The sequence below is a fragment of the Hesperophylax consimilis genome, chromosome 1 (assembly GCF_061612785.1).
Source record: "Hesperophylax consimilis isolate HC1 chromosome 1, BYU_Hcon_1.0, whole genome shotgun sequence".
Taxonomy (NCBI): domain Eukaryota; kingdom Metazoa; phylum Arthropoda; class Insecta; order Trichoptera; family Limnephilidae; genus Hesperophylax; species Hesperophylax consimilis.
The window spans coordinates 377,319-390,209 of NC_142836.1; the positions used below are offsets into that span (position 1 = coordinate 377,319).

General features: G+C 33.1%; 1 protein-coding gene across 1 annotated transcript; it reads right to left on the reverse strand.

Annotated features, from left to right (window-relative positions):
- Positions 1 to 1,459: 1,459 nt before the first annotated feature.
- Positions 1,460 to 5,814, reverse strand: LOC149426079 (glutaredoxin-like). The gene is made up of 3 exons (XM_089635556.1): positions 5,642 to 5,814; positions 4,767 to 4,871; positions 1,460 to 1,751 (listed from the first exon to the last, which is right to left on the reverse strand). The coding sequence occupies exons 1-3, from the start codon at positions 5,798 to 5,800 to the stop codon at positions 1,653 to 1,655; spliced, it is 363 nt and encodes a 120-aa protein (XP_089491682.1). The 5' UTR covers positions 5,801 to 5,814; the 3' UTR covers positions 1,460 to 1,652.
- Positions 5,815 to 12,891: the final 7,077 nt, after the last annotated feature.

Consider the following 12,891-nt stretch of genomic DNA (forward strand, 5'->3'; position numbering starts at 1 on the left):
AAAAAACCGAACGAATAACCTAAACTGTCAATTCACTTTAAACTTGAACTTACGTAGGTAGGTTGAATATATGTTTGTAACTCGCTAACACTATACTGGCTTATATTGTATTTTTTAACTTTAACACGCAATATTTTCGACGGAAATGATAGTATTTCGGCAGCAAATGACAACCCGCGTGTATAAATAAACCACACTCATTTTGTTTGAATGATTTGAAACTGACAAACGGCAAAATTCCGTCATCTCTTTCTGTTACACGAGTCATTATGGTAGAGAGCGAGAGATCAAACCAATCCTTCTTTTTCTCACCAATGAGATCTGAGCTTTTAGCCATATTATTCGTTTTCTATAAGAATTTTGAGGTGGGCGTGGCGGTTTCAAATGAGTTTCAAGGCCAAAGCTTAGTTAAATGCCCCTGTCTTTAGTCTTTACATTCATAGATTATTTTAATCCTCGGCAACAATTTATTTATTAATAAATTTTCATCACAAATTATAAATTACCGCCATCTCTTGTTAAAACTTCTCGTGGTTGTATTGTTAAATAATTGATACTACTGCCATCTATTGACAATAGCTGTAACTATTTTCCACATTTTTCAACAATTTTATTACTCTTACAACGGCACCACTCTAAATTGTCACGGTGCAAAAAGGAACTACGGAAAAATATTTCAATTCTTCATTTTTGATACGAAATAATTTTATCAAAAACCTGTGCATTCGTGCAATTATCAGCAATCGACAATCTGCATACAAGATAAGTCATAACAAATTAAAAAGAATCATCACGGGCATCACACGGTGTACATTAAATTAACAAATTTAATTTTAGCTAATTGATGAAGGTAGTCAGTATGCATCAGCAATAAGCCCTAGTTCTATATATAATCTTCGCGCTGTCGAGAATTATATTGCACAGCATAAGTTATTATATAAAGGATTATCGTTAACTAGCGATTAACGTACTTCAGTTCAAAATGTTCTTCCAATTAATAGCTGGTACCTACTTAAATTGTTAAACTAATTTTTAGGAGATCAAAATAACAATCAGTATTGTTTTGGTGTCAGAAAGGTCGTTTTAAATTAATTAAGCCATGTTTAATAGAAGAAATCCTTAATAACACTTGTTACCAGAGTAACCAGGAAAATGGCATTGAAGGACGTCAAAGATAGGTTAATATTTAAATGTCTTACCAATTGATACTCCAGCCAAGCCATACACAAAAATATCAAGATTCAGGAATATTTTAAGTCCACATTTTTAGTAAAACCATTTTTTTGTGGTAGGCGACTTATTACTGACAATTTTACCTCACACAATGCGATTTTCATTCAAATTTTAGTTCCACTGACAAGAAATATATTTTCGATCTGGAAAAATGTTAATGATCTAGTTTTCATAAAATATGAAGCAAGAAAACACGCATTCACTTTAATATTTTATTTGTATTTTTAACAAAACTTTTCATTAAACAAGTAAAAGTAATGAATAATATATTATGAAAGAAAAAGGAAAAATAACAGTTTTTGTAAAAAAATATATTATGCATATAAAAAATTATATGGGAATATAATAATTTATTATTCTAGGGGAAACAGAGGCTTATTGATTTACAACCATCAAGCGCTATTAATTTATTGGTTAGATTATCCGGCTAGTAAGGGTTGAAGAGATCCATTCTTCATCATCTTCTCCACGTCGGTTCCTCCGCCAATAAAAGTTCCATCCACAAACACCCGCGGAACCTGCAACAAACACACACACAATCAAACTACTGAGATAGACCTCTGTCCCATACACCAAGTTGAGGTAATCTCTAAATAGTATAAAACTCAAAGTCACTATCTGCACCTGTCTGCTTGTGCGCTTAGTTTTTGTCAAAGATATTAGAAGAACGAGATGTGCTATGCGCAGTTCGTACTGAGTGGAATTGTTTTGCCGAGTGTCGCCGGTTTTGTTCACCAATACTACTGCACACCTTCGCTTGCGCTAAGGTATCCGCACTAATACATAGAACAGATTTCTGTGCGTACACGTCCCGATCAGTGGCGGCCAGCTAATATGTGCTCCCGAGCGCCGAACAACCAACAAGATTTCCGACATGGCTAATCACAATACGAAACTCGGTTCGGTTATAATATCTCATTCAAAAGGTACCTACTTATTAAGCGCGCTTAACTTGCAGACCGACTTTGACTTGTGCCTATGTTCGTAGCAGTTCGTTTTCGATTGCGATCCAAAATTTAATTGCTTTGTCGCATATTCTGTGGAACAGTCGAAAGCGTGGGTACATACCAGTGCATACTATTCTTTGCAAATAATACCATATCAAGGACGGCGTTCGGGGTTTTACCACCACATCAGAAGGAACGGTTTATTCAGAAGAAAGTTAAACTAAAACGCGTTTGTTTGATATTATTGTCGAAATCGTGGTTTAAATTTACCATCTGCTATTTTTCAGCGAATGTTCCGCTTCTTCGATACAAGCATACAAGATAAAACTTGTCATTAAGAGATGAGTGATGGTCAGATTACATATTATCAGTTCAGTCAGTACTCGCCGTTGCCGGGCATTGTCTCTTGCATTTAAAACTTTTCTTACTCTGCTCTAAGTTTTGAAGTTTAATTGGAGGTTATATCGATCTTGTATATCAATTATTAATAAGGCATATCAATTGCAGGTTATACTAATTTATGATTACTTTGTGTTTGTTCAACGTATAAATTAGGAATGAGTTTGAATGTGGAATACAGAACAATAGGTCGAGATTTGAAAAAAAAGTGATAGTAAAAAATACCGGTCCACCTAAACCTGATAATAAAACAAGAGTGCAAATCTGTATCAAAGAAGTTTACTCGATCATTTAACAAAACAATGTATAACAAAGCTTCGTGGCTCTGTGGATGTGATCAATTGAATAGTTTATTTTGTTTTTCGTATTTAATTTACGATATTGATTCAGTTTGGGCAATCAGCGGTGTTACTGATGTAACTCGCCTTTCTGAAAAAATCAAAAAACATAATTCTTGTCATTTACATTTACAAAACATTTTGGGCTTAAAGGTTTTAGGAAAAGTTGACATAAGAATGCAATTGGATTCAGTCTACCGTGCCTAAGTTAAACACCATAATGAGCTAGTTAATAAAAATCTAAAAATATAAAAATAAAAAAAAACATGATTTCAATGTGAAGCTTAAAACATATGACTTCCTAAATAAAGTTCAGTTAAAAGGTGAACTCTGTGCAATTTACGCCCGCGACGATTTTTCAAAAGCTAGCGGCGCTTTATCAATTTTACAACTTTTTTATAGTACTTGTATATTAGAAGACTTTTCCGAGACTGTGAAATTACTAAAACGTGTGTTCACCATTCATGACCTTTGGGATGACCTCAGTTGAAAGCTAAAGATGTTTCTCAACGTTAAAAAGAATAACATCCTTTTTAAACACGTTGAGCCCGGACAGACTGAACGCAATATCAGTGTTAAGCATTGAAAAAAGGTTTATTCAGTCTATGCCTGATTTCAACACGAGAATCATAGAGGTCTTCGCTAAACAAAATGAGCGGAGAATAGAACTTTTTTATAAATACGTATGTACCTTTATTTAATTTATTTTCTGACTTAATGTTGTAATCCGGTGAACCCCCACATATTTTGACCACCGGCCGCCACTGGTCCCGATACCGTTCAAAGTACCCTAATTAGGTAGTACTCCGGCTACGGTCCGGCGGACAACATAGCATATCTCGTTCTTCTAATATCTTTGGTTTTTGTAAATATGCATCAGAGTTTCATAAGGTGTTCACTATTCTTTAGAGAATTTCTTCCGGAAGGTTTATATGCATAATACATGGATATTATATTTATTAAAAGTAGAGAAAAGTCAAGCAACACCGGGTACACGTCGGTTAATCTATCTTTAAACGGAGTCAGGTATTATCAGTATGTGTTGGTGATATCATTTATGGCTACATTTATCATTAAATACATTAAAATGGATATCAGCGTTAAATGTTCTATTAAAAAAAGATACAAGTCACAAATTTGTACATTATTCCAAAAGATAAGAAAAGGTTAAAGCAAGATACCACATTGGTATTATCAATGCCCGGTGCATTGTCCTATGAACCTAAGGTATGCTAAGTGAAGTTTTTCAAGTTCGGATATGAATTGTGCATTGGATATTTGAAAAGCAATTTTATTATAACTTTTCACCGCCAACTGAATAATTGAGCACACAAGTTCCTAACCCAATTCTCATTTTGATGACAAAATGAAACATGTACTTAGTGTTTTTGTTTAACTTTCTATTGTATTTTTTTGCTTGGTTTTTCTTGGAATAGGAACAGCTTTTCAGCCTTTTTCAATTGCAATCCACTTGTTATTACATATAATACTCCTGGAAATAGTCAACCTAATTTCAATAGCACAAACTTGTTATTACTGTGGTAATATGTAAACCACAAAATAACAAAACACAATTAATTATTATGTCGAGGACACTTCATAGGTGTCTTGGTAAAGAAGAGTTTTAAAAACTAAGTACTTTTCGCCACGCGCATCATGAACACACCTCACATGATGAATACGGACACCCCTGCTAAATCACCCAAGTAACAAACCAGTTGGGGTGACCGATGGCCTCCCAAATGGATTAAAGATAAACATTATAGACACCAATGAATTCTTCCGTACAGAAGATCCAAACAATCACAAACTGTGCAGCATGATGACATCCATACTGAATAATAATTACCGATTTAGCTCCAGTAATGTCTCCGAGAACATCCTGGATGGCTGCTCCGTCGTCTCTTTGGTCCAACTCAAATACTGTCACTTTCTGTTTTAGCTTTATGAACACCTGAGAAAGGAATAGAAGTCTATTATTAAAACCTGTTTAATTATTAATTGATTGCGTGTCCATAATATGGAAAAAATATTTTTATTTTTATTTGTCATCAATTTCAGGATCACAAAATCGCATCTGTGGAATATTGAAAAGCAAAAAATAAACTAACCCTAAATTAATAAATATCCATAACTTATTAAGTCGTTATAGGCAATTTAACTGATTAAAAAACGATTAATAATAATATCAAAATAAAAACACAATCTAATCTAATGTAGGTATCTGAAAATTTTCTGCTAATGTAGGTAGGAGTTATTTATAGGTGAGTGACGTTATTGAAAGCAGTCAATTGCTGTCATAATCAATAATTATATATTGGATTTGTATTATTTAAAAAAACGAGTTTAGGTTATTAGTTATTACGAGTTTTATTAAACTTTTCGAATTCAACATATACATATGTACAGGTGTTATATTTTCATCGATATTTCATACAAAAAGTATGCTTTTACTTTTTGTTTTAGAAAAAAAATGATGTAAAAATGATCAAACCGATGACCTAAAAACGTTTCTCAACTTACGTATACTATAAAATGTTCGATGTAACAAGTGAATATGCTGATGAATTTCAAACGTTTTAGTAAATTGTGGTTATAATATGCCAGCATTTAGATTCTTATTGGAACCGGTGCTGTTTGTAGGTAAGATGTCAAAACGAACCAAAAGGTAAATCAGAAGATTCGAGAGGAAATAATGTGATTATGATTAAATTGAGAACTTACATCTTTGGCCATTTTGCAGTAAGGGCAGTAGCTCTTTGAAAATATAACGACTTTGTCGCTTTTGATCATATCCTGGACATCTTTAGTGACTGCCATGTCGACGTTGATAGTAGACTTCACTGGACTTGGACAAGAGAACGAAGAAATATAACCGCCCATGACAGATCCGCGCAGTGATGGTATGCCGAAAAAATAAATCTCCCCAGCTTTTTCGCCAAAACTCCCCAGATTTCATAACACTCCCCAGATTCGAAAAGTTCGGTACTTCAACCGTTGGAAATAGCTAGCAACAGCTGTCAACAATACCATACTATTTAATAATAGTTAATACACCCTACAACTTTTTATTGTGTAAAAATTATTAATATTTATGTCGTAGACAACAATTAAATGTAAGATGATCATAGAAAAATAACGCACTAAGTAAAGATAGAGCCGGTACGTCTTTTCTTAAATGTGAAACTGCACAAGAGTCTTAACTACTCCTAACCGTCTGGAGCCAATGAGACTATGGCATCCCCACTTTGGGTATATTGTGAAGCTTTTTAGAAATGGTCAGTATTTTTTAGAAATTGTTTCACTGGGCTTATGTATGTTGCCACGGCTCCTATCAGAGAACAACTTGACAAAGGTAAATATCTCTCAAGCCAAGCTTAAAATGCAACTGATATACTGAACCATTTTATGTGCGCTATGAGAGAGGATTTACATCCATCAAGCTACTCTCTGATAAGATTAGCTTAGCAGTACTGTTACTAAAAATACCTGGGATACGATACGATATATAATATCTGGGCCATAGCCAGATAGATGCATTAATTTATGAAAACATTGGAAATCTACTTACCAACATATAATATTTCATAAACACAAACCATTCCAGACAAACTACGTTTCTTCACATCAGCCCTTTACATATCGGTCATATAATAATAAATCATAAGCGCAAAACAAAATTCTTTCATATATTTATTTATTTATTTATTTAGACGCCGTAAAAGGCTTTTACAATATACATGATTTATGTTTACAGTGGTTCACAGGAGCGAAACAGTATTATGTTAAGCAGAATAATTACTGAGAAATTATGTTGAAAATTAAACAAGAATAACATCTGGTATACATAGGTACAATAGCATTTTTATTTTCAATCCGTACAGTAGTTTAGTATTGAGGTTATTGTTACCTTCAATATTGGATTTGGTTGAATTTGCTGAGAATTAAGAGTTAGCTCTATTGAAACAGGGCTGTCAGTAAGACATCTCATAACAATTTTGGGAAAAATTATAGTTTTGATTAAGTATATAAAATTATTAGATAACACTCTTCTGTCTGATATCTGATGTAAGTGCATAGTTTAGGTTCTGTGATAACTTATGAATAGAATGGTATTATGCCTAATAAATTTGATAATTACGACAGAGGTATGTTATTATAGCCTTCTTATAACTATATTCCGTGCAGTTGAACACATCTACTACTTCTGAGAAAGCATTGCCAACTGCATGCAATCTAGGTATAAGCGAGTTTCTAAATGACTCAGTCCTATATTGTTATTGAAATTAAAAAGAATTTTGGATCGAGTGGTTCTAGTAGGTATATGGAAGGTAATTAGGCTTAATATATCAGGGCTGTCTATAATACCATTGACAATTTTAAAAATAAAAGTCAAATCGGAAATAAGTCTTCTATCTGAGAGTTTAAGTAAGTTTACTTCTTTCATCAAGTGATTGTAATTTATTGATTCTATAGGTAGACCGAGTTTATAGTTAATGTATCTTAGGAATTTATGCTGAATTTTTTCAATAGAGTCGGAGTGGATTTTAAAGTAAGGACACCAAATAGGAGAATTATATTCGATTTGACTTCGAACAAGTGAGGAATATAAGATTTTTAGTGTTGAAATATTTTTAAAGTCTCTGCCATTTCGGAGAATGAAGCCGAGCATTTTTAGTCCTTTGTTGGTGACTGTTTCTACATGTGAAAGAAAGTTAAATTTTGTATCGAAAATAATGCCGAGATCGTTAATTTCACTTACAGAGGCGAGAGAAACATTATTAATTTTGTATTGATAGTTAAGGGGTTGTGTTGTTCTAAAAAATCTTATAATGTGGCATTTACTAATATTGAGATAAAGTTTGTTAGTTTTGCACCAATCTTGAAGTTTATTTAAATTTAATTGAATTTGAATACAGTCATTTATTGTTTTTATAATTTTAAATAGTTTAAGGTCATCGGCAAAAAGTAGCACTTCAACATTTTTATCAAATCGCCTGCATAGATTAGGAAATGAATGCTTCGATACCAATGAAGAAGGAAGTCTGTTATCATATAAAAGATGCATAAAATATCTTTAAGTATGTTAGAATCAAAAGATAAGTAATTAAGCATACTTTATTCACAAACTGTATTTAATGATAGTGTTAAATAATTCAGCGTAAGCTTTTTTATTTGGAAAACAACAGTTTATAATATTGTTGGTTTATAAATGTACATGTCTAATTTACCTGAGAAATTAATTATAGATTTCATAACTTTATTAGAACATTATGTATTTAATTAACAGTACAGCTCCTACATTTTATTTAAAATTACAACAAGATTTACCTCATAATGCATATACGTTGGTTTATTTGGGATAAGAATACATTTTTAGCAGATATTTTACATTTATTTTCTTTGCAATAAATTGAAGATATTTACTTCAGAGTATGATGCTCTTCACATGTTGTGGAGTATGCTTTTAAATAAATATATGGCCACTGAACTAATTGCATGATTACACAAAATCCTCATCCACAAAATCAAACAGATTTCTTACTTTTTTCCAAAAAACTCCCATTCTCCCTTTGAAATTCAAAATCCCCTAAGTCTGGGGACTTCTCACCAGACATGCAATCACTGGATCCGCGATTACGTCGTGTATTTTGAATTCCGAGAATAGCCGAATCAAACCGAACAGTTACGATTCTTACGAAAGTTAGTAGTTTTGAATGTCCAAAGATGGCGCCGTTATTCAGTTTTTGGTACTAGACATGAAAATAAATGCGGATAACTGAATATACCTACGATAAGTTTGGATGCGAATATTATAATGTAATTATAAATCGTTGTTTGCGAATGAAAATATAATATTCTTTATCTTTCTCCAATAATAAACTGTAGAAGGGAAGAACGAAAATTATATTTTAATCAAAAGAATTTTGCAATTTTGTGCAATGCAATCACATATCGTCGCATTAATTCGTAGAATGCGTAACCACTAGAGATGTGCTTTATTTCAAATAAATCCATTTCAAATGGAAATGCAAAATGGCTATTTTCCATTTTTATTTTAAATGCTTTTCTAAAAACCATTTTGCATTTCGCATTTTAAATACTTTTCTCAATGCATTTTCCATTTTAAATGCTTTTTTGCAACATTCTTCCTACTATCTCCATTCATATTTTTTTCATAAGCTCCAAATATCAGTCGGTCCTCAACCTCGCTATGAGAGATAATTTACATTTGTCAAGTTGCTCCCTGGTAGAAGCCCTGGCAATTGAGTGATACCATTACAAAAAATACTGATTCAAATACTGAACATTAGGGTGTATCGATTTTTAACTTTTTTTTTGTTTTCAAATTCCAAGTTGAGAAAAAGTTGCTACTAGGTACCACAACTTACCACAAAAAGTTTTGGATTTTTAAAAAAATGTTGAGGTCTCCCGCACAAGGCTTAAAGTTTTAATTTTTTTCAAAAAATATTTAAAAAAAAATTTTAATTTAAAAAAATAAAATCGTGACTTTTGTATTCCGAACTCATTTTATGCCTTCTGTGAGAAAATTAAAATTAATTCCGGTGGTTTAAACTTAAAAAAAAACATGGTTCATATATGTACACAAAATTACAAAATTTCATAAAAATTAACAAACTTTAGGGCTTGTGTGGGAGACCTAAAATCCATTTTATATAAAAAAAAAATCGTTTCTTACTTATTTTTATTCCCTAATATTACTGTTTTTTAACTTGGAATAAACACAAAAGTTACGATTTTATTTTTTTAAATTTAAAAAAATTGGATATTTTTTGAAAAAAATTAAAAATTTAGGCCTTGTGCGGGAGACCAAAACATTTTTTTAAAAATCCAAAACTTTTTGTGGTAAGTTGTGTTACCTAGTAGCAACTTTTTCTCAACTTGGAATTTGAAAACAAAGAAAAAGTTAAAAATCGATACACCCTACTGAACATGGGGCCATGACGCACAGTGAGCTGAAAATGCTTAAGAGGAACGGCTGCGGTGCCTGTTTCATACAAAATTTAAATTTGGATTTACGGCTAAAATACTAGAGTAAACTGTTTTTTTTTAGTTAAAATACATGGTATATATAAAGTACGGATATGGATCAGATTTTCGATTTTTGCCTTAAATTATAGAATATAGGCCCCAGAAGATGACGATTTTACATGATTTTACGAGGCATCTTTGACATTTTTTTGTGACCAAATGAAAGATATTTTTTGAAAAAATCTCACATATCCCGTCTCAGGCATATAATGAACTATACAATAAAATTTGAATCTTCACTGAAAAAAGTTTTATTTGCTTCAAAAGCCGAATTTGGTGGCCACAAATTCGACGTATATTTAACTAGCTTTTTTGTTATTGTCTCATTCGCACTTTCTTGAGTCGGGCTGACTAGGGTAGGTAGGGGGGCCGGGGGGCAGGGGCTCGAGAGAGATAACCCGCCTAACAAATACATGCATACGTCAATCGTTCTTAATTTTTTATTATTATTGCTAGTGTATGTATATGTGTTAGTCGGACATTCGCTCGCAGTCAGCCCGCGCGGACATATAATTGACGAATTTGTTACTTTGTTTACTTGTTAAGTAGGCTTGCAGTGTAAATAAAATATTGTAAACCAGACAAAGCATACTAATATGTAAAGCATTTAAGCATTAAAATGAATCATCAACATAAAAAAAATTTATTTTTCAAATTTGAGGATTTCAAAAAAAAAATCGCAAGTTGCGCCACAATACGAAGTATGTCAAAAAATACAAATACATAGTAGTATATCTGTGTGTAAAGATAGAATGGCCAACCTTGTGATTCCAGAGATAGCCTCATTTTTAATGTCAGTGCCATACATTTTTTTCTTAAAAAAATGATAACTCCTTCATTTGTACACGCAATTGCTTCGTACGAAATTTTAAAGTATAGTAATGATCAGCAGAATCCATTTCTAGCAAAAAAAATACCCTTGAAAATTCAAGTCTCTATGTCTATGAAAGGCGATTTTCAGCCCACTGTGTGACGCTGTAATATTAAATGTTAGATAGCAGTTTCTATGTTTTTACGTTGGCAACATTAGTCCCGCGCAAATTTTTTGAGGTTTCATAATCTGTAGTCGTGGTGTTTTTGGATTTACCATCATGTAATATGTTTGTTCTACATTGATGTCCATTATTAAATGACAAAATTGTTTGAAAATTCTATAATTATTTTAATGGTTTGATGTGAGAAACCATTTTGCATTTTCAATGCATTTTGAAAATAGGTATTTTGCATTTTGCATTTGAAATGCTTTTCTAAAAACCATTTTGCATTTTGCATTTTAAAATGGAAAAGTTTTGACCCATTTCCATTTTGCATTTCAAATGGTTTTGGGTACCCATTTTGCACATCTCTGGTAACCACCAAATGTAAAATTTTACAGGAGGCACAAAAAAACTATAGTGAAAAAAAATGAAAGACGGCTCATTTTTTTTTATTTATGTTTCGAACATAAATATATTTCGAAATTTATTTTCAATCATTAAACTTTTGTAAGTTAAGGCTTTCTATTTCAAATCGGAGTTAGGAAGTTTACATAAAAACCGAGAATGGAGATACGTATTTTACAAAAGATACATACTTTTCTGCGAAGAGTTTTATGAACAACCTAGCGGAAAATTTGGGAGATAGGAATTTTACATTAAAAAAATAAAACACAACAATGTATGTATATGTCGAGGCAGTCTATTTAGATGCATTTTAATGATTTTAATGATGCGGAAGGTTATCGTTAAAGGAGTGGTAATCCTTTTCTAATGTCTGTTTTAAGTCTTGTAAATGCTAGTACTTTTCCTTCCTTAAGGGATTAAATCTGACTCTCAAGTGAAATCTTCAAACTCTGGAGATCATTACAGATTCGGCGACGGTTTTGTGCTGGGTGAGATCTACACTGACCGGGAGTAGTCGTGTCAGAGATGCTCGTTAAGTGATGCTTGGGGTTGATGAAGGAGATTGTAGAAGAATTTGATCTGACATTGTGGATCACCCTTGTTGTCCTGTAGAAATAAAATTGATGTACTTACTAGGGTTTGCAAGACCCGGGCAAAGAGTAGCCATGACAGGAAACGTTGTGCAAGGGACTCCTCAGAGTGTGAAGATAGGTGGGAGTGACTTGAAAGTGGAACTGGTGAACATACATGTGCTTTAAGCGTAGAAACTCTTCATGCTCAGCATCACTTTGGAGTAAAGTGAACGCTTCATCTTGCCCGGCTGGTCGATCCCGAGGCGAGAAGAAAGGACGTCGATAGATGCGTGCGTTCCTGCGTACAATGCAGGACAATTGACCCTCCGCCATCATCCCATGAAGCGGGTAATCTTAATGTTGTGACAACCTGGAGTCGCTTGGCAGTTGATGTTACTCATTTCGGTAGGAAATGTTTACTCACATTTATCGATTTTGGTCCAAGTAGATTTTCCGTGTGGCGGGAAATCGAGTCAGATAATGCAGCTTCAATTATCAGACATTTGGAAGAAGTGTTTCGGGAAAAGGGCCCGCCCAAAGTAGTTCTCATGGACAATGGTACTGCATTTTGTTCCTACAGTGTTACAGATAAGTGTAAGAGATGGAATGTTCGTGCACGGCTCACCGGCCAATACTGAATTAAGGAGTTTCGAAGTATTCGCGAGTAAAAATGGCACCATGATTTTACGCAGTTTTCTAATTTGTGTTTATCTAAAGGGTTATTTTTTTTTAATTTTCGAGTTTTACCAGTCGATGCGGGACACAGACATAGGAGTTAATAGACGAGAAGATAATGGCGAGGGGTAAAATCAACTGTTGAAGAACGAAGGGGGTGAAGCTGACTGTGATTCGTCAATAAATCAATCTGACAGTAAATAGGCATCTCGCATTATAATATCACCATTTACTTCTTAAAAGTAAAATCTGCTTTTGAATGAATAGACATTTTTACATGGGAGCGCAAATT

What these genes read in the sequence shown, in the direction of transcription:
- LOC149426079 (XM_089635556.1), bottom strand. Translation starts at nt 5,800, where the DNA reads ATGGGCGGTTATATTTCTTCGTTCTCTTGTCCAAGTCCAGTGAAGTCT. An exon ending in ACTGCAAAATGGCCAAAGAT is followed by an intron (nt 4,872 to 5,641) that starts GTAAGTTCTCAA and finishes TTCCTTTCTCAG; the next exon opens with GTGTTCATAAAGCTAAAACA. An exon ending in ACATTACTGGAGCTAAATCG is followed by an intron (nt 1,752 to 4,766) that starts GTAATTATTATT and finishes TGTTTGTTGCAG; the next exon opens with GTTCCGCGGGTGTTTGTGGA.